A 22,513-nucleotide genomic window follows, 5' to 3' on the forward strand; every position below is an offset into this window, starting at 1 on the left:
AACTCTACCCACACATGCGTTCACTCCCTTATGCACACTCAAGAAAAACTATATAGAATGGTAAGATGCGTTAAGAGTTCTTGGTGTAAAAGTATGCTAGTTTCAGAAATAACCTGTGGGATCCTCTTAGAAGGTGAGTTTTAAAGTTGTAGGCCTGTTTGCTGGTCATCTTGCCCTTCCTGGGTTGCTGAAGTCTCCTGGCAGACAACACTTCAGTTTGAAGGTGGAATCGGAATCTATGAGTTCAATTTTCACAGGTGGAGAAATTGTGCAAAAGGCACTGTCTTATTTCTCTGCGCAGTTGGTTGCCAACTTGTCTCAGCAGGGTTCAAATGTCTTCACTGGAATTAAAGATCTCTTTTTCTCTTTCATAGTCTTGAGCTGGAATTAAAGATAACTGTCGATGTTCTCTCTGTGGCTGGCAATTCCAGACTGATATTCTTGATGATCTGATGTTCTGAATTTCAATGACTGATGATTTCCTTTGTTCTCCAAAAAGGTTACCTTTAAAGGTAAATTCATAAAGTCTTAGTTTTGCCCATGTGCCTTTTGGGTTTTGGTTCCTGAGGGGCTATACAATGGCTTCTGATCCCAGCCCATTTTGATAAGGTAAAGATGTTCACAACTTATTGTAATGATTGTATCTGAGACAGAATGTCTGTGAGTGTCTTTGTTTCATCTTATTTTGTAGGTAACTCACATCCATGTGTGATGAGCTGTCTCATTTCAATACAGATGGGGTTCATGAGTTTTAGTTCTTAACAAACAAGGATGTGTATTTTAGGACAAGAGATTGTATTTGTCATGGGACTGTGTCCTCCATCTTATTCAAGGCAAAAATATACCAGTCTTTTTAAATTGTTCTTTTTTCATCTCTTCATTTTAGTTTTTTTGTATTTTCATCGCTGCACTTACTGTGAGTGTGACATAACCAAAGATAAAGAAGTGTCATCGGGGGAGGAGCCACAAGCCTCTGATCTCTCCCCCTTTCTGAGGAGGAAGCTCTGGAATTACTGGGCAGTCATACGGAACAAGCAGTGACAGATAGAGAGTAGGATGGGAGGTGCCAGCTCCAGGTTGGTCAAGAGGCTGCTCGTATTGTTTGTTCAGTTCCTTCTGTTATAGCACAACATAACATCGCAATACATGACCATTGCTCAGTTTCATCAGAGTGTACAGGCAATTCTGCAGCTCATGTTTATCTCTTCTCTTCATTCAGCAGATGATGAGATGCTCATTCTCCACCGATAGCCAACCCTCCTCAACCCCTGTCATTTAACTTTCCCTGAATCAATGATATCCAACTCCCTACCTGATCCCCAATATCCAGGTCACCTCCCAATCCCTGATATCCAATTTAACCTTGGCCCCTGATATCAAACAACCCCATCGCCTGATATGTAACTCCCAAATTTCTGATAACCAAATCCCCTCTAAATCCCAATTTCCAACATCCCCCTGACCCATGTTATTCAACTCTCCTATCAACACCAAAGTCCAACTCCCTTGTCCCTGTTATCTAAGTCACCCCGACCTCCGAAATCCAACTAATACCCAACCCCTGATATCTAGTTCTCCCTGCACCTATGATATACTCAAGCCCGAGCCCCAGTATTTAACTCCCCCAAACCCCTATATCTAACTCCTTTGGCTCCCAATATATAAGTCCCCTGACCCTCAATACCCAACTTCGCCAACCCTCAATATCCAACTCCCTTGATTCCCAATATCCAACTCTCTCTCTGACCCCTGATGTCCAAATTACTCCCCACACCCAGATATTCAACACACCATAACCCCCGATATACAACTCACCCTGACCAGTGATAACCAACTCTCCATGATGCCCAACACATAAAATCCTACTGACCCCAGAAAACTAAATCCCCACATTCCAGATATTCATCTCCCCAATCCCTAATATCCACTCATCCCCAATTCCACTCCAACAATTAATATCCAATTTCTCCTGACTCCGATATCCAATTTCCCCAAATCCCTGATTTCTAACTTTCCTCCCTCACCTAGATATCCAACTCTCCCTTCAATACCTGATATCTAATTCCCCCAAACCCAATATCAAACACCCCCACCTCGATATCCAACTCCACTGACCCTTGATATCTAACTCCCCTGAACCTCAATATCCAACTATCCCTCTAAAACCCTATGTCCAACTCCACCACCCCCTTCTGATATCCAGATCACCCTATTATCCAAGTCTTCCCCCAACTCCGATATTCCAACTCTCCCTGACATTAATATCCAACTGGCCTGGTGCCCGAAAACCAACTCCCCTGACTCCTGATATCCAAAACACCCATGAACACTGATATCCAACTCTCCCAACTCCCAAAATTCAACTTCACCCCATCCCGTGATATCCAACTCCCTTCCCACACCTCGATATCCAACTCGCCTTCTGACACCAGATATCCCAATCCCACTCAATCAGCAATATCTAACTCCATCCCCAACCCCTGAAATACTACTCAGCCCTGATACATAACTCCCCCTGACTCTGATATCCAACTCCTCCTGATGCTGCAGTCGAACTACCTCCCATTCCCAACTCTCCCATATTCCTGATATCCAATTTTTGATATGCACCTCTTGCAGCAAGCATTTACGAAGGCAAATGGTATGTTGGTCTTCATTGTAAGAGAATCTGAGTACAGGAGTAATGAAGTCTTGCTTCAATTGTATAGAACCTTGGTTAGACCGTACCTGGAGTACTGTGTGCAGTTTTGGTCCCCTTACCTTAGGAAGGATATTATTGCCATAGAGGGAGTGCAATGAAGGTTCACCAGACTTGTTCCCAGGATGGCGGGACTGACCTATGAAGAGAGATTGGGGAAACTGGGCCTGTATTCTCTAGAGTTTCAAGGAATGAGACATACTCTCATTAAAACCTACAAAATACTTAAAGGAATAGACAGGGTAGATGCAGGTAAGATGTTTCTCCTGGTTGGGGAGTCTAGAACCAGAGGATAAAATTTCAAAATAAGGTGGAAGCCAGTTAGAACAGAGATGAGGAGAAATTTCTTTACTCAGAGGGCTGTGAATCTTTGAAATTCTCTACCCCAGAGGGCTGTGGAAACTCAGTCATTGAGTATGTTTAAAGCAGAGATTGACAGATTTCTAAACACCAATGATATAAAGGGATATGAGGACAGTGTGTGTAAAAGGCACTGAAGTGGATGATCAGTCATGATCGTATTGAATGGTGGGACAGCCTCTATGGGCTGAATGGCCTACTCCTGCTCCTATGTTCCTACGTACCTATGTTCCCCACATCAATATCCGTCTCTCTCCCAACCCCCTATATCCAACTCCACCCTGCCCCCGATTCCCAAATCCTCCAACTCCCTGAAAGTTAAAACCCTGGTAAATCATCTCAGCCCCAATTCTCAATATCCAACACATGCTCAACCACCGATATTCAATTCCCCTCCCCCACCTCCAAATTCTACTTCCCCCTGAACACCAAAATCCAACACCTCCCAGAGCCACGAAATCGAACTCATTCCCAGCCTCCAATATCCAACTACCGGATCTTGATAAACAATTCCCCTGACCTGCAATGTGCCACTCCTCCCAATACCTGATTGCCGCTCATTCCCGGAACCTCAATATCCAACTCCATCCAGACCCTCCAGAGCCCAATATTGAGCTCCCCCGATAACCAACTTAACCCGACTCCAGATATTCACATCCCCACCCCGTGCCAATGTCCAGTTACCCCCAAGCATCGCTATCCAACTCCCATGGGTCTTGATATCTAATTCCCCCAAACCCTGCTATCAAACTCCCTTCCTGACTCCTAATGTTCAACTCTCCACAAACCCTGATATCCAATGCTTCTCCCAACCCCAAATATCCAACTCCACCACCACCGTTATCCAACTTCCCCAACTCCCAATATCCAACTCCGCCATTCCCCTTGATCCCTAAAATCCAACTTCCCATATCCCTGCTATCCAACTCTCTCTGATTCCCGCTATCGAACTCCACTACCCCATTATCCAACTCCCCTTGACCCAGCGCTACAGCCCTCCATGATATCAGTGCTCCTCAATTTCTGGCCTCTTGAACGTCCTCTATTTTAATCATCCCACCATCGGGCCTGTGCGTTCAGCTGCCTGGACCTTAGGCTTTGGAATTTCTCCCTAATCATCTCCACCTCTACCTCACTCTCTTCTCTTAAAAAACTACTTATTTGTTCTAATATCTCCTTATGTAAAATTACAGCACACAGTATATATATATAGATATATATATAAAGGGAAGTTATTTTTGTTATAGTTATATCCTGAATCAATGAGATGTAATAATTGGGAAATAAACAGAAGAAGGATTAAAACCTGCAGATTCATTCGGTGAATACCTGGTGGCAAACAAAAGAAATTCCAGCCTTTATCCCAATCATGGGGATATTCATGACAGTAAGCCCTAAACATTGTTTTGAGGGTCGGATGGTACTTTTCTAAAGCGCCCTTTGTCTGTGAGTGGTATGCTGAAGACTTTAACTGTGTTATAACAAAGTTACCCATAACTTCTAAAACATTTTAGACATAATTTTAGAACCTTGATCCGACTGGATCTCAATCCGTAATCCATATCTTGTGAAGAACTGGGTTAACTTCTCTCACTACCTTAGCAGAAATTGTTCTCTGAGAACTGAGTAGCCACGTCCATGATAGTGAGTATGTATTGGTGTCCTTGCATTTGTTTTTGGTTCGGGTCCTGCACAGTCTACCAATACTTTACTAAATGCTTCCCCGATAACTGGTATGGGAATTAGAGGTGCCAGTGTTATGGCAGGTTGCAGTTTTCCCACAATCTGGCATGTATGGTACGTTTTACAAAGCTGCACCACATCCTTGGAAAGACCTGGCCAGTAATAATGTTGACTTATATATGGTTTGGTCTTCCTTAATCGCCACATGTACCGTTAGAGGAATCCCATACGCTAACCTTAATAGTTCCCGGCAAAACATTGGCAGTACTCTATCTGACAAGCAACTGTCCGGTCTTCATTCACAGGTCTGTGAGGAGGTCAGAATCCTTATCAGAATCCCATTTTCAATATAATAGTCTTCTGGAACTCCTACTGCCTCAGCTTCTGCTAGAGCTAATTATGCCAGCTTCTTCAACTCTGGATCAGCTTGCTGAGCCATGATCAGAAAAGACTTCTAATATTTCCTTTGGATTGTCGAAATCCCCAAAGAAAGTTTCAAATATTCAGCTATCTGATGGCGGTGCCAATTTTACCTCCGACAATGGAACTTGTTTAGCCATTGCTCAGGTTACGACACATGAAGGAAAAATTCCTGAAATCTTTCCGAAGTATTGTGTCTTTAACTTTATTTGTTTTTTCCATGACTACTGGTGAAGCTATTACTTTCACTCCAGCCAAATCATTCCCCAGGAGTAGGTCAACTCCATCTACCGGTAAACAATGGATAACTCCTACAGTTACCGTTCCAGACGTTAGGTCACACTCTAGGTGCACCCAATACAAAGGTATGGGTATATATTCCCCGCCAATATCATTCACTAAAACTTTAGCATTCAGTGCACTCTCTGGTGGAAATGTTATGCTTTACCCCAGAAAAAGAGTTTGTGTGGCTCCTGTATCCCTAAGTATAACTATCGGTTTTACCTTCCTCTCTTGAGGGATAAGGAGTTAATTTTCCTTTTGACAAGAATTCCTTGTAACTCTCAGATATCTTATTCATGACCCCTTCACTCACAGTGTTTTTTGTACTTGGCCTTACAGCTGTAGTCAGAGCTACAGCCTGACCTGCTGTACTCTCGGTCAGGACCCCTTTCACTGCATTGGCTTTATGCACCCCAATAAGTCCCATGGGTTTTCTCTGCAACATCCAGCATTCTGCTTGAAGATGTCCCACCTTGTGACAATGGTAACATATAGGCTTATAGACCTCACTTCCACCCTCAGCATCTTTCTTTCTGGCTGAGGAGGGGATCCTGGGGCATTACCAGCTGTTCCTTCTTGTTCCCGGCTACTTGCCTTCCTTTAACTCTCCACCTTCTATCCTTCTTGCATTTGTGTGAGTGACAAACAAAGGGTTTGGGCTTATACTGGAATAGAACACAATAATCAGGTTTCTTTACTGAACAATAAAATTAACAGTTTATTATAAAACAAGTCTTAACTAGTAATGAAGAAAAGCAATATCACACAGATCAAACTTTTAAAAATCCAACATTAAGTTCTAAAAAGTCCCCTTTCTACCTTAACCAAATTTTAAAGTCCCTTTTTACTTTAGTCCCTTCAAACACGCACACACTCATTGGGAAATTGTGGGGAAGCGAACTGGGCTTTGGTTTTCTGTTCTTCCTTGGAATTCTCTCTTTCTTCTGCCCTTTTTTTGACACTTCAGCGGCATGTAACTTTTGTCTTCTTCCAGAAGATAACACACACATGCAATGACTGACAACCAAAAAGCTTGGTGAGTTTTCTCTGTCCATTCCCAGATGTGCTGTTGCTACCACTGGGCTTGTCCAATCAAAACAGCATTTTGTCACCTTTCTGCCCCAGTTTCTCGGGTTTCTGCCTATCTCCAAACTGAGTCATATGACAACCAGCAACACTGTTGCCCATCCGGCTCCCTCAGTGTCCTGTTGATTTAAAACAAATTATCATCTTTTCCATAAATTCCTTTAAAAATATTTTTTGACAAAAAAGAATCACTTTCATAAGACAATGCACATTACATGTGCACATTCTATTTAATACAAAAACTTCTAAAGTGAACACAAGTTAATCAAATGTTAGTAGTGTCTTTACAGGTCTTGCCCCAGGAGCATTAAGAATAAGACTGAAGGATGGAGACAGAGAGATTATCAATGCAAATCCCTTTGATTTTCAGCTCAGTCCATCTTTCAATAGCTGTGCGTGAATTATTCCAGCACCTGTGATTTCTGCTTTACATCAAAAAGTTCTGATTGTAGTTTTCCTTCTATCTTTGACTAAAGACATGCACAGCTTGGAGAAATTATACAGAATGTAAAACATTTGTTCTTTTCCACAGAGATCAGTCTTCAAACATGACATTCTTCAATCAGGAAGAGGTCAAAGAACTCAAGTCCGCTTATCAAACAGGTGGGCTAGAAAAGGCTACGTCTCTACTGCAGAAGAAGGTAAAAAATCTGCACTCTGCAGAGCTGAACATTGCAGTGACAGGAGAATCAGGCGCAGGGAAATCCACCTTCGTCAATGCTATGAGAGGGCTTCGGAGCTGTGATGAGGGAGCAGCTAAAACTGGTAACGTTGAAACCACAATGGAGCCAGCCCAATACTCACATCCCAGCCTGCCTAATGTTAATTTCTGGGACCTGCCAGGAGTTGGAACAACAAAATTCCCAACAGATAAATACCTGAAGAAAATGGATTTCAAAAAGTATGATTTCTTCATCATTATCATGCACAATCGATTCAAAGAAAATGATGCAAAGCTCGCCGTAGAGATTAAGAGGCTGGGGAAGAAATTTTACTTTGTTCGATCTCAAATTGACAATGATCTCCAAGGTGCGCAAATGGCAGGTGGAAATTTTAACACAGAAGAAGAACTGGAAAAGATCAAGCATGACTGTGTCACCAATTTGGAAAAGGCAGAGATTTCATCACCCACTGTTTTTCTGATATCAAGCTATAAATTGGATGAGTTTGATTTTCCAGCATTAAAAGAAACCCTTGCAAAGAGCCTTGATGATATAAAGAAGCACGTTTTCATGTTGTCACTTCCAAGCACAACATGGGAGATTGTAGGTAAGAAAAGACAAGAGCTCAAGAAACGGATCTGGATGTTGGCAACAGTTTCTGGAGTACTGGGAGCAGTGCCAGTTCCTGGATTGTCCTTTGCTTGTGACATTGGGATACTGGTAACAGCAATAATAGATTTCCGTCATGATCTGGGTCTGGATGATGCCTCTCTTCAAAGACTGGCCAACATGACAGGGAAACCTGTGGAAGATCTGAAAGCAGTGGTGAAAACTCCCCTGGTGGGTGAAATAAATAAGGATCTAGTGACAAGAATGTTTCTGGGTTCCACTTTTGTTGGCATTGCAGTAGCTGAGGCCATCTTTGACTTCATACCAGTTATTGGTTCCCTCTTTGGAGCAGGATCATCATTTGCTATGACCTACAAGCTGTTAAATAACGCACTGGATGATCTTACAGAGAATGCACAGAAAGTGGTGAAAGCTGCATTTGGGACTAATTAAAATGGTCTGCACTAAAACATCATACATTGAGCTCCGATAATAAATTAAAGCTTCAAGAAAGAAAAAGAATGTTGTGTTGATATGGTATCTTCCACATTCTCAGGACATTCCAAATTGTTCCACAGCCAGTGAATTATGTTTGAAGTGTCGTCACTGTCGTAATGTAGGCAAACATGGCAGCCAATTTGTGCACAGCAAGCTCCCAAAAACCAGCAAATGAGATGAAATACAAGTTAATTTGCTTTTAGTGATGTTCTCTGAGGGATAGCTGTTTTCCAGGACATTGGGAGAACTCCCCTCCTCTTCTTCAAATAATGTCAAGGAATCTTTTTACATCCACCTGAATAGACAGGCCTTGATTTCTCACTCAAAAGATGGCATTTCCAACAATACAGTAGTCAGTACTGTATTGAAGTACCACCTGGATTATGTGTTGAGGTCTGTTGAATAAATGGGAATAAATTCCATAATTTCAGCAACTCCACTCTTAACACAATTTTCTTTTCCCCATTGCATCATCTTGAATATTCCTCGGCCATTCCTGATTTCTCCAGTCAGAGCACTGTTTATCTCATTTCAGTAATGTCACTGGTTCTTCAGTTCATAGGTATTCCCCTCTTGCAATAGCATCACAGGGGAAATTATTTACATTGGAAACAGCCCTGCATGGACCTGTGTCCTTTGTTCTGAGTGCTAGCCATCTTTATGCTGATAGAGTACCTGCAGAAATCTAGGACTCCCTGTAGTTGAATGGTAAACAAATGGTGAGTTAAATATTTCACTATGTTGAACTCAATGCCCAACCTGACTCCGAGGGCAGTAAAAACATCAATTGGAACAGTTATCTGGAATCAGATCCACTTCTATTATGGACTGTAGCTGCCAATATAATTAGGACTTTCGGGTCAATAGGGTTGAATTCCGAAGGGACTTTTCAGCTTATCTGCTGTAACTTCAGTGGAAGAGCATGGAAATCTCAGAAAATCAGCATCAAATGTTTGCCATTTTCTGAGGTTTTCAGGGATCTTCCAATGAGGTAATGACAAACAAGCTGGAGAAACCACACATAAATCCAAGCCATATACGTCACACTTTATAACAGTGTAAAGTCTATTCGTACAGAGACAATTATAGTCAAATCTAATAGTACAGAGTCAATTTCAAAATAATACAATAGTATATTGCTGAAAATAGAGACATGTTGTTGAAGTTGTTGTTTTCCCTAACATTGATTATTCTTGCATTTATCCTGATGAGTGCACGACGAAAACCTTTGACAACTTGTCTCTATTTTCAGCAATACTCAAGTTCTGTACGACCAAACAACCAATAATAGTGTTAATTGCAGCAAAATCTAATAGTACAGATTCAATTGAAGCATAATCCAATAGTATAAAGTCAACTGCAGCGTAATCCTTTAGTACAGAGTCAAAAGAAGCATAATCCATTAGTACAGAGCCAATTGCAGTATAATCTAATAGTATAGAGTCAATAGTCTATCACCAGGCTCAACTACCACCAGTAACCTGTCTCTCGATGCAGAATTCAACAAGCACATGGGAAAGGCTTCCTCTGCTATGTCCAGACTGGCCAAGAGAGTGTGGGAAAATGGTGCACTGACACAGAAGACAAAAGTCCAAGTGTATCAAGCCTGTGTCCTCAGTACCTTGCTCGACTGCAGCGAGGCCTGGACAACGTATGTCAGTCATGAACGACGTCTCAATTCATTCCATCTTCGCCACCTCCGGAGAATCCTTGGCATCAGGTGGCAGAACCGTACTACAAACACAGAAGTCCTCGAGGCGGCCAACATCCCCAGCATATACACCCTACTAGGCCAGCGGCGCCTGAGATGGCTTGGCCATGTGAGCCGCATGGAAGATGGCAGGATCCCCATGGACACATTGTACAGCGAGCTCGCCACTGGTATCAGACCCACCGGCCATCCATGTCTCCGCTTTAAAGACGTCTGCAAACACAACATGAAGTCCTGTAACATTGATCACAAGTCGTGGGAGTCAGTTGCCAGCGATCGCCAGAGCTGGCAGGCAGCCATAAAGGCGGGGCTAAAACGTGGCGAGTCGATGAGACTTAACAGTTGGCAGGAAAAAAGACAGAAGCGCAAGGAAGAGAGCCAACAGTGTAACAGCCCAACTACCAATTTTATCTGCAGCACCTGTGAAAGAGTCTGTCCCTCTAGAATTGGCCTTGATAGCCACTCCAGGCACTGCTTCACAAACCACTGACCACCTCCAGGCGCTTACCCATTGTCTCTCGAGACAAGGAGGCCAAAGAGAAAAGAGATAGAGTCAATAGCTGTAAAATCCGATAGTATAGAATCAATTGCAATATAATCCATTAGTATAGAGCCAATTGTAGTACAATATAATATTATGGAACTAGTTGAACCCAGCCAAGGCTGTGTGACTGTAATTCTCAATGTCAAATGTTGCTACTTTTCAGTGATTCTTTTGATCAATTTATTAACCTTAAATCAGAGCTGAAATAAAGTTTTCTTTAACATCGCATTGAATTGTGTCCTGTCCAGTTCATGAAGCTTAATATTCAAGGTCCCCAAAGGTGGGAACAGAGGTGCCCTTGGTGCTGTGTAGGTGGCAGGGAGAGTGGGCACTCAGCACATGGCATTGAATTGGGTTGACACACCCCTGGTATTGCAGGAACAGAAGAGCAGGGGGAAAAGTTGCCAAGGACAATTGGGTGGCCACCTGACCAGAAGGAAGGCTGCAGCTGGCAATGGGGACACAGCTGTCAGATTTTGGATCTAGTGGTAATGAGGGGCAACGGTTGTCTTAGTGAACAGTTAGCATTGAGTGTAAGGCCTCTGTTCCTCTGTCTGGGGCTCCTGCAGACATTAGAGTAGCCATGTCTTCAAATGATAGCCCTTGTCCTCTAGGATTCATCCTCACCTTTTGGGGGTTGGAGTGAAGATCTTCTGCTGCTTCAGACCATGGTGGCATGTTTTTTTGTTTTAGTTTTAGAGATACAGCATTGAAACAGGCCCTTCGGCCCACCGAGTCTGTGCCGATACTAATCCTACACTAATTCCATATTCCTACCACATCCCCACCTATCCCTATATTTCCCTACCACCTACCTATACTAGGGGCAATTTATAATGGCCAATTAACCTATCAACCTGCAAGTCTTTGGCATGTGGGAGGAAACCGGAGCACCCGGCGGAAACCCACGCAGACACAGGGAGAACTTGCAAACTCCACACAGGCAGTACCCAGAATTGAACCCAGGTCACTGGAACTGTGAGGCGGCGGTGCTAACCACTGCGCCACTGCATGCCACTGCATCTCGCAGGTCACTGATGCCATCATTGTCAGGGCTGGACAGTAGATACATTTCACAACAGACGTGACATTGCAGGGTCAAACGGCATTGGGTTTTGCCACCATCCCCTAGGTGCAGGGCATCATCAATTGCACCCATGTGGCAATCTGGTCACCTAATGACTGCCCATTCAGATTTATCAAGAGGAAGGGATTCCATTCCCTCAACATCCAACTGGTCTGTGATCACAACTAGAGCTTCCTCCATGTGTGCACTCACTTTCCTGGTAGCTGCCATGACTCCTTCGTCCTTCACTGTTGTATGTTTGGTTAGTCTGCTGCCACCTTTGTATATTGGTTAGTCGAGTTAGGAGCTATTTAAAAAAGGAGGGAGAGAAAAAACAGGGAACTACAGACCAATTAGCCTTACATTAATAGTGGGGAAAATGCTGGAGTTCATTAGAAAGGATGTGATAACAGTACACCTAGAAAGCAGAAATGGGATTGGGCAAAATCAGCATGGGTTTTCGAAAGGGAAGTCATGCTTAACAAATCTACTGGAGTTTTTTGAGGAGGTAACTAGTAGAATAGATAAGGGTGAACCAGTGGATGTGGTGTATTTGGATTTTCAGAAGGCTTTTGATGAGGTCCCACATAAGAGGTTAGTGTGCAAAATTAAAGCACATGGGATTGGGGGTAATATACTGACATGGATTGAGAATTGGTTGACAGGAAACAAAGAGTAGGAATAAACGGGTCTTTTTCCGAGTGGCAGGCAATGTCTAGTGGGGTACCGCAGGGATCAGTGCTTGGGCCCCAGCTATTCACAATATATATTAATGACTTGGGTGAGGGAACTAAATGTACCATTTCCAAGTTTTTGCAGATGACACAAAGCTGGGAGGGGCGGGGGAATGTGAGCTGTGAGGAGGATACAAAGAGGCTCCAATGTGATTTGGACAAGTTGAGTGAGTGGGCAAATGCATGGCAGATGCAGTATAATGTGGATAAATGTGAGGTTATCCACTTTGGTTGTAAAAACAGAAAGGCAGATTATTATTTGAATGTTGATAAATTGGGAAAGGGGGAGATACAATGAGACCTGGGTGTCCTTGTACACCAGTCACTGAAAACAAGCATTCAGGTGCAGCAAGCAATTAGGAAGGCAAATGGTATATTGGCCTTCATTGCAAGTGGATTTGAGTACAGGAGCAAGGATGTCTTACTGCAGTTGTACAGGGCCTTGTTGAGACCACATCCGGAGTATTGTGTGCAGTTTTTGTCTCCTTACCTGAGGATGTTCTTGCCTTGGAGAGAGTGCAAAGAAGATTTACTAGGCTGATTCCTGGGATGGCAGGATTGACATATGAGGAGAGATTGGGTCAACTAGGCCTATATTCACTAGAGTTTAGAAGAATGAGATGGGATCTCATAGAAACCTGTAAAATTCTAACAGGACTAGACAGGCTAGATGCAGGGATGATGTTCCTGATGGCTGGGGAATCCAGAACTAGGGGTCACAGTCTCGGGATACGGGGTATGCCATTTAGAACCGAGATGAGGAGAAATTACTTCATTCAGAGGGTGGTGAACCTGTGGAATTCTCTACCGCAGAAGGCAGTGGAGGTCAAGTCATTAAATATATTCAAGAAGGAGATAGATATCTTTCTTAATGTCTGTGTGGGTTTTCTCTGCTTTTGAAATTCATATTTGGTACAATCATTAACTAACATCTCCACTTAATGTTTTGCTGGAATTCCCCTGCTTTTGAAGTTGTGAGCATTTATCTGGTCAAAATGTTTATAATTGCGTTTACTTGACCTCTTATTCCTGTAAGCATGATTCCAATTATTGTTTTATTATCTATAATTGTGTTTTTTATGGTACCTTAGAGTCATGGAGTCATACAGCACAGAAACAGGCCCTTCGGCCCACTGTGTCCACGCCAGGCATCGAGCACCTAACTATTCTAATCCCATTTTTCAGCACTTGGCCCATAGCCTTGTGTGTTATGGTGTTTCAGGTGCTCATCTAAGTACATCTTAAATGTTGTGAGGGTTCCTGCCTCTACTACCCCTTCAGGTAGTCTGTTCCAGATTCCAACCACTCTCTGGGAGAAAAAGTTTTTCCTCAAATCCCCTCTAAACCTCCTGCCCATTACCTTAAATATATGCCCCCTGGTTATTGACCTCTCCAACAAGGGAGAAAGTTTCTTCCTATCCACCCTATCTATGCCCCTCATAATTTTGTATACCTCAATCAGGTCCCCCCTCAGCCTTCTCTGCTCTAAGGAAAACAACGCTAGCCTATCCAGTCTCTCTTCATGGTTGAAATGCTCCAGCCCAGGCAACATCCTGGAGAATCATCTCTGCACCCTCTCTAGTGCAATCACATCCTTTCTGTAGTGTGGCAACCAGAACTGTACACATTACTCCAGCTGTGGCCTAACTAGCATTTTATACAGCTGCATCATAACTTCCCTGCTCTTATATTCTATGCCTCAGCTAATAAAGGCAAGTACCCCGGATGCCTTCTTAACCACCTTATCTATCTGTGCTGCTGCCTTCAGTGCTCTATGGACAAGTACACCAAGGCCCCTCTGACCCTCGGTACTTCCTAGGGTCCTGCCATGCATTGTATATTCCCTTGCCTTGTTAGTCCTCCCAAGATGCATCACCTCACACTTCTCAGGATTAAATTCCATTTGCCACTGCTCTGCCCGTTTTACCAGACCATCTATATCGTCCTGTAATCTAAGGCTTTCCTCCTCGCTATTTACAACACCGCCAATTTCCGTGTCATCTGCGAACTTACTGATCGTACCTCCTATATTCACGTCTAAATCATTAATGTACACTACAAACAGCAAGGGTCCCAGCACCGATCCCTGCAGTACATCAGTGGTCACAGGCTTACAATCGCAAAATCAACCCTCGACTATCATCCTCTGCCTCCTGCCTCCTGCCACTAAGCCAATTTTGGATCCAATTTGCCAAATTGCCCTGGATCCCATGGGCTCTTACCTTCTTGACCAATGTCCCATGCGGGACCTTATCAAAAGCCTTACTGAAGTCCATGGAGAGTACATCAACTGCTTCACCTTCATCTACACACCTAACAAAGCCAAGATGACTATCCCTGATTAATCCCTGCCTCTCCAAGTGGAGATTAATCCTGTCCCTCAGAATTTCTTCCAATAGTTTCCCTACCACTGATGTTAGACTCACTGGCTGTAATTACCTGGTTTATCCCTGCTACTCTTCTTGAATAACGGTGCCACATTTGCTGTCCTCCAGTCCACTGGCACCTTTGTTGTGGCCAGAGAGGATTTGAAAATTTGTGTCAGAGCCCCTGCAATCTCCTCCCTTGCCTCACATAGCAGCCTGGGATGCATCTCTTCTGGGCATGGGGATTTATCCACTTTTAAACATGCTCAAACTGCTAATAACTCCTCCCTTTCAGTGCTAATTTGTTCAAGTATATCACAGTCACTTTCCCTGATCTCTACACCTACATTGTCCTTCTCCATAGTGAACACAGATGAAAAGTAATCATTTAAAACCTCAGCTATGTCCTCCGGCTCTACACACACATTGCCACTTTGGTCCCTAATGGGCCCTACTCTTTCCTTGGTTATCCTCATGCCCTTAATATATTTATAAAATGCCTTGGGATTTTCCTTTATCTTGCCTGCCAGTGTTTTTTCATGCCCCCTCTTCACTCTCCTAATTACTTTTTTAAGCACAGGCACAGTGGTGCAGTGGTTAGCACTGCAGCCTCACAGCTCCAGCGACCCGGGTTCAATTCTGGGTACTGCCTGTGCGGAGTTTGCAAGTTCTCCCTGTGTCTGCATGGGTTTTCTCCGAGTGCTCCGGTTTCCTTCCACAAGCCAAAAGACTTGCAGGTTGGTAGGTAAATTGGCCATTATAAATTGCCACAAGTATAGGTAGGTGATAGGGACAGGTGGGGATGTGGTAGGAATATGGAATTAGTGTAGGATTAGTATAAATGGGTGGTTGATGGTCGGCACAGACTCGGTGGACCGAAGGGCCTGTTTCAGTGCTGTATCTCTAAACTAAACTACACTTTCCATACTCCTCCAGGGCCTCAACTGTTTTCAGCACTCTGAATCTGCCATAAGCCTCCTTTTTTGTTCCTCATCCAATCCTCCATATCTCTCGACATCCAGGGTTCCCTGGAATGTTGGTCCTAACCTTCACCTTTACGGGAACATGTTAGCCCTGAACTCTCACTATTTCCATTTTGAATGACTTCCACCGGTCTGATGTAAACTTTCCGATAAGTAGCTGCTCCCAGTCCACTTTGGCCAGATCCTGTTTCATCATATTGAAATCGGCCTTCACCCAATTCAGTACCATTATTTCTGGTCTACCTTTGTTCTTTTCTATAACTAGCTTAAATCTTATCGAGTTATGGCCACTATCGCTGAAATGCTCCCCCACTGACACTTCTACCACTTGTCCAGCTTCGTTTCCTAAGATTAGGTCCAGTACTGCCCCTTCTCTTGTAGGACATTCTACGTGCTGGCTCAAAAAGCTCCCCTTTAAGCCTTATGCACTAAGACTATCCCAGTTAATATTGGGGAAATTGAAATCCCCAACTATTATTACACTATTATTTTTCCACCTCTCTGAGATTTGCCTCCATATCTGCTCCTCTATCTCTCCCTGACTGTTTGGAGGCCTGTAGTACACTCCCAGTCAAGTGATTGTCACTTTTTTGTTTTTAAGTTCTACTCGTATAGCCTCATTTGAGGAACCTTCTGAGATATCATCCCTCCTTACTGCAGTAATTGACTCCTTGATCAATAGTGCAATGCCACCTCCTCTTTTACACCCCCCTATCACACCTAAAGATTCTATACCCTGGAATATTGAGCTGCTAGTCCTGCCCTTCCCTCAACCATGTCTCTGTGATAGCAATAATATCATAATCCCATGTGTTAATCAATGCCCTCAATTCATCTGCCTTACTAGTAAGACTCCTTGCATTAAAATAGATGCAATCCAACCTTGCATTATTTGCTTGTGCCTTAACAGGTCTATATTTGCTCTGCCTTCCAGACTGACTTAGCTTCTCTCCTATATTTGGCTGTGCATCACCCCCTACTGTACCTCCACTCTGTATCCCATCTGCCTTCTGAAATAGTTTAAACCCCCACCCCGCCCCCCAACAGTTCTAGCAAACCTCCCAGCAAGCATGTCCGTCCTGTTCTGGTTCAAGTGCAACCCGTCCAACATGTACAGTTCCCACCTTCGCCAGAAACAGACCCAGTGATACAGGAAACTAAAGCCCTCCCTCCTGCATCATCTCTTCAACCACGCATTCATCTGCTCTATCCTCCTATTCCTATACTCACGAGCACGTGGCATCGGCAGTAATCCCGAGATTACAACCTTTGAGGTCCTGCTTTTTAATCTGTGAGCTAGCTCCCTAGATTCTTGTTGCAGGACCTCATCCCTCTTTCTACCTATGTTATTGGTGCAAGTGTGAGCTATGACCTCTGACTGTTCACCCTCCCCCTTCAGAATGTCCTGAAACCGTTCCATGACATCCTTGACCCTAGCACCAGGGAGGCAACATTCCCCCCTGGAGTCATGTTTGTGGCCACTGAAATGTTTATCTGTACCTCTTACGATAGAATCCCCTATCATTATAGCTCTTCCACTCCTTTTCCTCCCCTCCTGTGCAGCTGAGTCACCCGCCGTGCCACAGACTTGGCTCTTGCTGCATTCCCCTGAGAAGCTATCTCCCCCAACAGTATCCAAAGTTGAAAATCTGTTAGAAAGGGAGATGGACCCATGGGATTCCTGCACTACCTGCCTAGTTCTTCTACTCTGCCTGGCAGTCACCCATTCCCTTTCTGCCTGAGCACCTCCCTGCAGGTGCTATCACAGATAATCTCAGTCTCACAGATGCTCCACAGTGTCCCCAGCAGCTGCTCCAGATCCAAAACATGGATTTCGAATAGCTGCAGCTGGAGATACTTCCTGAATACATGTTCGCCCTGGGCACTGGAAGTCTCCCTGACTTCCCACATTGCACAGGAGAAGCCCTCCACACTGCCAAGCTGCCCTGCCATGACTTCCCCTAAATTTACTCCCTTAAATTACTCAAAGTTTAGAGATTATTTATACTAAGGACCTTGATTCCCTAAAAAAACTCCTTGCTATATAAAATAACTATAGACCTTACCTTTCTCTTTACTTTAGTTACTAACCCAGCTTACCTGTATATTCACCTCAGTGGCTTCCTGTTTCCCTGCTTGCTCTGTTCATTGTGAAAAACTTTTGAGTCGATCTGTCTACATCACCAACATGATCAATTAAGTTTAGTGCTACCTCTTACTGATGTCACATAGGATATTTCAACGTGTGTTTATCCTCCAAGTCGCTGGCAACAGAGAGGTTGAAATGGATTTCCCAACTTAAAAGTTGTTTCTGGTTCACATTCTGTTGTAACAGGGACCTTGAAAGACCTTGAAATATATAGCTCTACCTTGTTAAAGGGGAATTTCAGTGAGTCTTGAAAATTGACCATTTATTCAATCTCTAAATCGAAAAGGTACAATATATTAACTATATCTAAATTCTACCTAATTAAGACTATTATACCTATATTGCATCAGAGGATGGTGTGTGGCTTGGAGGGGAACTTGCAGGTGGTGTTCCCAAGCATCTGCTGCCCTTGTCCTTCTAGGTGGACAAAGTCCCAGGTTTGTAAGGTGCTGTCTAAGGAGCTTTGGTGCGTTGCTGCAGTGCATCTTGTCGATGGAACACACACTGGCAGTGTGCGTCAGTGGTGGAGGGAGTGAATGTTTGTGGATGGGCTGCCAATCAAGCAGGCTGCTTTGTCCTGAAAGCGTTGGGCTTCTTGAGTGTTATTGGAGCTGCACCCATCCAGGCAAGTGGTGAGTATTTCCTCACACTCCTGACTTGTGCCTTTTAGATGGTGGACAAGCTTTGGGGAGTCAGGAGGTGAGTTCCCCACTGCTTGATTTCCAGCCTCTGACCTGATCTTGTAGCCACGGTATTTATATAATGACTCTCGTTCAGTTTCTGGTCAATGGTAACACCAGGGTGTTGATAGTGGGGGATTCAGTGATTGTAATGCTGTTAAATGTCAAGGGGAGATGGTTAGATTCTCTCTTGTTGGAGATGGTCATTGCCTGGTACTTGTGTGGCGTGAACGTTACTTGCCACTTATCAGCCCAAGCCTGGATACTGTCCAAGTCTTGCTGCATTTCTACATGGACTGCATCAGTATTTGAGGAGTTGCGAATGGTGCTGAACATTATTTAATCATCAGTGAACATCCCCAATTTTGACCTTATGTTTGAAGGAAGGTCATTGATGAAGCAACTGAAGATGGTTGGGCCGAGGACACTACCTTGAGGTACTCCTGCAGTGATGTTTTGGAGCTGATATGATTGACCTCCAGCAACCACAACCATCTTACTTTGCGTTAGGTATGACTCTAACCAGCAGAGAGTTTTTCCCCTGATTCCTGTTGACTCCAACTTTGTGAAGATTCCTCTATGTCATACTTGGTCAAATGCTGCCTTGATTTCAAGGGCAGTCACTCTCACTTTACCTCTTGAGTTCAGCTCTTGTGTCCATGTTTGAACCAAGGCTGTAATGAGGTCAAGAGATGAGTGGCCATGGTGAAATCCAAACTGAGCGTCACTGAGCAGGTTATTGCTCAGCAAGTGCCGCTTGATAGCACTGTCAACGACACCTTTCATCACTTCACTGATGATTGAGAGTAGACTGATGGGGCGGTAATTGGCCAGTTGGCTTTGTGCTACTGTTTGTGTACAAAACATACACTTACCACACAACTTGCTTGCTTTTTGCAATCTGGTTATTTGTGCCAATACTGTTGGCTGCCTCTAATCCTTGCAGATGCTGTTGTCCAGCTACAATGGCTTCATATTTCCTGCCATCTTTTAGCAGCGCATCAATGCTGTGACCTTTCCTTTTCCCAAAGAGATCTTTTTGAAAAGCTTCAATAGGTGTTGAGACAATCACCAACTCCATTACTCGCTCCGACAGCTCAGTTTTTGAAACATTGCATTTGTTGCCCTTACGCTGGCATCTACTGATGAACTGTTCGACTGATTCCTGAGTCTATTACCTGTAGGACATCAATTCCAGGCGATGAATTAGAAAATTCACTCTTACCTGCAGCTGATCTTCCAGCACTTTACATATCTTTGTGGGATCTTTATGGTCCTCTTCAGATAAGCCAGAGTTATTGATTCTGTATAACCCCTCATTTCCTACTATTATCAGTATTTTTACAGCCTGCTTCTCTGGTTCTGCAACCACTTGGTCTGTGAAGCATAATTGCATTCCTTGTTTAAAATGTTTGAGCTCAGATAGGATATCAATGGCCTTTCAGTTCACTCTGGGAAATTTGACATCCATCTTTCTGCTGTTCTTTTGCTTTCTGCTCTATATTTAACTTTGTTCAGCTCTGTGTGTGCCTGCAGCACTGTATATATCATGACTTTGCTATTTGTGGTTTGAAACTGGTTTTAAAACTTGTACTACTAACTCTGCACTGTTTCCCCTTCAAAAAATTATCTTTTATTTAGACTAACTGCTTTGATGGAGTGTAACAGGTGCTTGACACTGTTCTCTGTTCATTTGATTTCAGCACTTCAGCTTGTATGTTTATGCAGCTGTTTGATAGGCAGTTCAGGGGTTTTCTCTTTTCTATTTTTGCTTGAAATTGTTTATGTTCTTCACACTTGAGTGGTTTAATGATTTTTTTAAGCTTTGGTGCATGAATGGAGACTCTGCAGCATTCAGGGGATTCCAATGTTTTTTTTTTTCTCCAGACGTCTCCTATAATGGCGCCAACCTCAATCAGCCTGAGACAGGAATTGGGTTTTCCCTGTTTTTTTCTCTCTCTCATGGAGTCTTTGCAAATCAATTTTTTGAGCACTTCAAAGCTTTCTTTTCAAACTGGGATTCCTCAGTCAGCACAATGGCTCACCCAATCACAGGAATTTATTTGCAGCTTGTCGTTCAGTGCTGTGTCTCCCACAGCTGGAGGTGGGTTTTTCTTCTTTCCACTGTTTGGGTCAGTATTTCTTTCACTTTTTTCAGGTATGTGTTTTAAAGTTATTTCACTTGTTTGCTATTATGCCCATGGTTTTCAACATTATAGATGGTATTTTCACCACAGCTGCAACCATATCATGTGCTCTTTGTGTTCTCTTTAGCAACACAATGAGGTATGTGGATTTCAGTTCGTTGAAGATCTCGAACAGGTTCATGAACAGCTAAACTAACATATCCAAAACAGAGCAAACCATATACAGAACTTTTGTCTCAGGGGTGTTACAGTTGCAGAGTAAGTATGGCTTCTAGTCACATGACTATATCCTGGTACTTAGCTCATTAACATACTGAGTTCTTATAGGGACATGACTTTTGGAGCAATCATACAACACCTGCCATAGAATGCAACGCCGGGAAGGCTGAGCATGATCTTCCCGGTGGTGGCGAGGCTCTGTGGTGCCCCTCCAACCACCAACCCCTGCTGCTGGACAACAGGACCTGTATTAAAATATTCAAATTACCCTAATACACACATTTGAATAAAATTGACTCCAATCTTACCATGGGGCCGCGAACTTTTGACTGGCGGCCGGCACTCACGTGCCTTCACTTTCCCTTCCGGGGTAAGCATGTGGTGGGGAAGGGCGAACTCAAGATTTCTAGTGGGGCAGGAGGGGGTGACAGGGTCAAATTTTCATCATTAGCGTAGGGGATGTTGGGAAGGGGTGACGTCTGCATTTTGTTCAGCTGTTGTGGGCAAAGGCCAAGTGAGGAAGGTATGTGTTTTGCAGCCCTAGAATTTTATTTTGGGTAGGATGGGAAGTTGCGTTCTAAGCTTCCTTCCCATCAACAGTTCTGATGGTGCTAATCCACATAGTAATGGAGTAGCTCTACAGTTTGAAGAAAGGTCACAGACCTGAAACGTTAACTCTGCTTCTCTCTCCACAGATGCTGCCTGACCTGCTGAGAGTTTCCTTCTTCTGCTTCTTTGGCCTCCTTGTCTTGAGAGACAATGGGTAAGCGCCTGGAGGTGGTCAGTGGTTTGTGGAGCAGCGCATGGAGTGGCTACAAAGGCCAATGCCAGAGTGACAGACTCTTCCACAGGTGCTGCAGAAAAATTTGTTTGTCGGGGCTGTTACACAGTTGGCTCTCCCCTTGCGCCTCTGTCTTTTTTCCTGCCAACTGCGAAGTCTCTTCGACTTGCCACACTTTAGCCCCGCCTTTATGGCTGCCCACCAGCTCTGGCGATCACTGGCAACTGACTCCCATGACTTGTGATCAATGTCACAGGGCTTCATATCGCGTTTGCAGACGTCTTTAAAGCGGAGACATGGACGGCCAGTGGGTCTGATACCGGTGGCAAGCTCGCTGTACAATGTGTCCTTGGGGATCCTGCCATCTTCCATGCGGCTCACATGGCCAAGCCATCTCAAGCGCCGCTGACTCAGTAGTGTGTACAAGCTGGGGATGTTGGCCACCTCGAGGACTTCTGTGTTGGAGATACGGTCCTGCCACCTGATGCCAAGGATTCTCCGGAGGCAGCGAAGATGGAATGAATTGAGATGTCACTCTTGGCTGACATACGTTGTCCAGGCCTCGCTGCCATAGAGCAAGTTACTGAGGATACAGGCTTGATAGACTCAGACTTTTGTGTTCCGTGTCAGTGCGCCATTTTCCCACACTCTCTTGGCCAGTCTGGACATAGCAGTGGAAGCCTTTCCCATGCGCTTGTTGATTTCTGCATCTAGAGACAGGTTACTGGTGATAGTTGAGCCTAGGTAGGTGAACTCTTGAACCACTTCCAGAGCGTGGTCGCCGATATTGATGGATGGAGCATTTCTGAAGTCCTGTCCCATGATGTTCGTTTTC

The 22,513-nt window shown here is 44.0% G+C and overlaps 1 protein-coding gene across 1 annotated transcript; it reads left to right on the plus strand.

The window, feature by feature from the left end:
* Positions 1-1,030: 1,030 nt before the first annotated feature.
* LOC137377814 (interferon-inducible GTPase 5-like) lies at positions 1,031-9,641 on the plus strand. Its single transcript, XM_068047890.1, has 2 exons — positions 1,031-1,076; positions 7,062-9,641. Exons 1-2 carry the CDS (start codon positions 1,057-1,059, stop codon positions 8,251-8,253), a joined length of 1,212 nt encoding a protein of 403 aa, XP_067903991.1. The 5' UTR covers positions 1,031-1,056; the 3' UTR covers positions 8,254-9,641.
* The last annotated feature ends 12,872 nt before the right edge of the window (positions 9,642-22,513 follow it).

The sequence above is a fragment of the Heterodontus francisci genome, chromosome 15 (genome assembly GCF_036365525.1).
Source record: "Heterodontus francisci isolate sHetFra1 chromosome 15, sHetFra1.hap1, whole genome shotgun sequence".
Lineage (NCBI taxonomy): Eukaryota > Metazoa > Chordata > Chondrichthyes > Heterodontiformes > Heterodontidae > Heterodontus > Heterodontus francisci.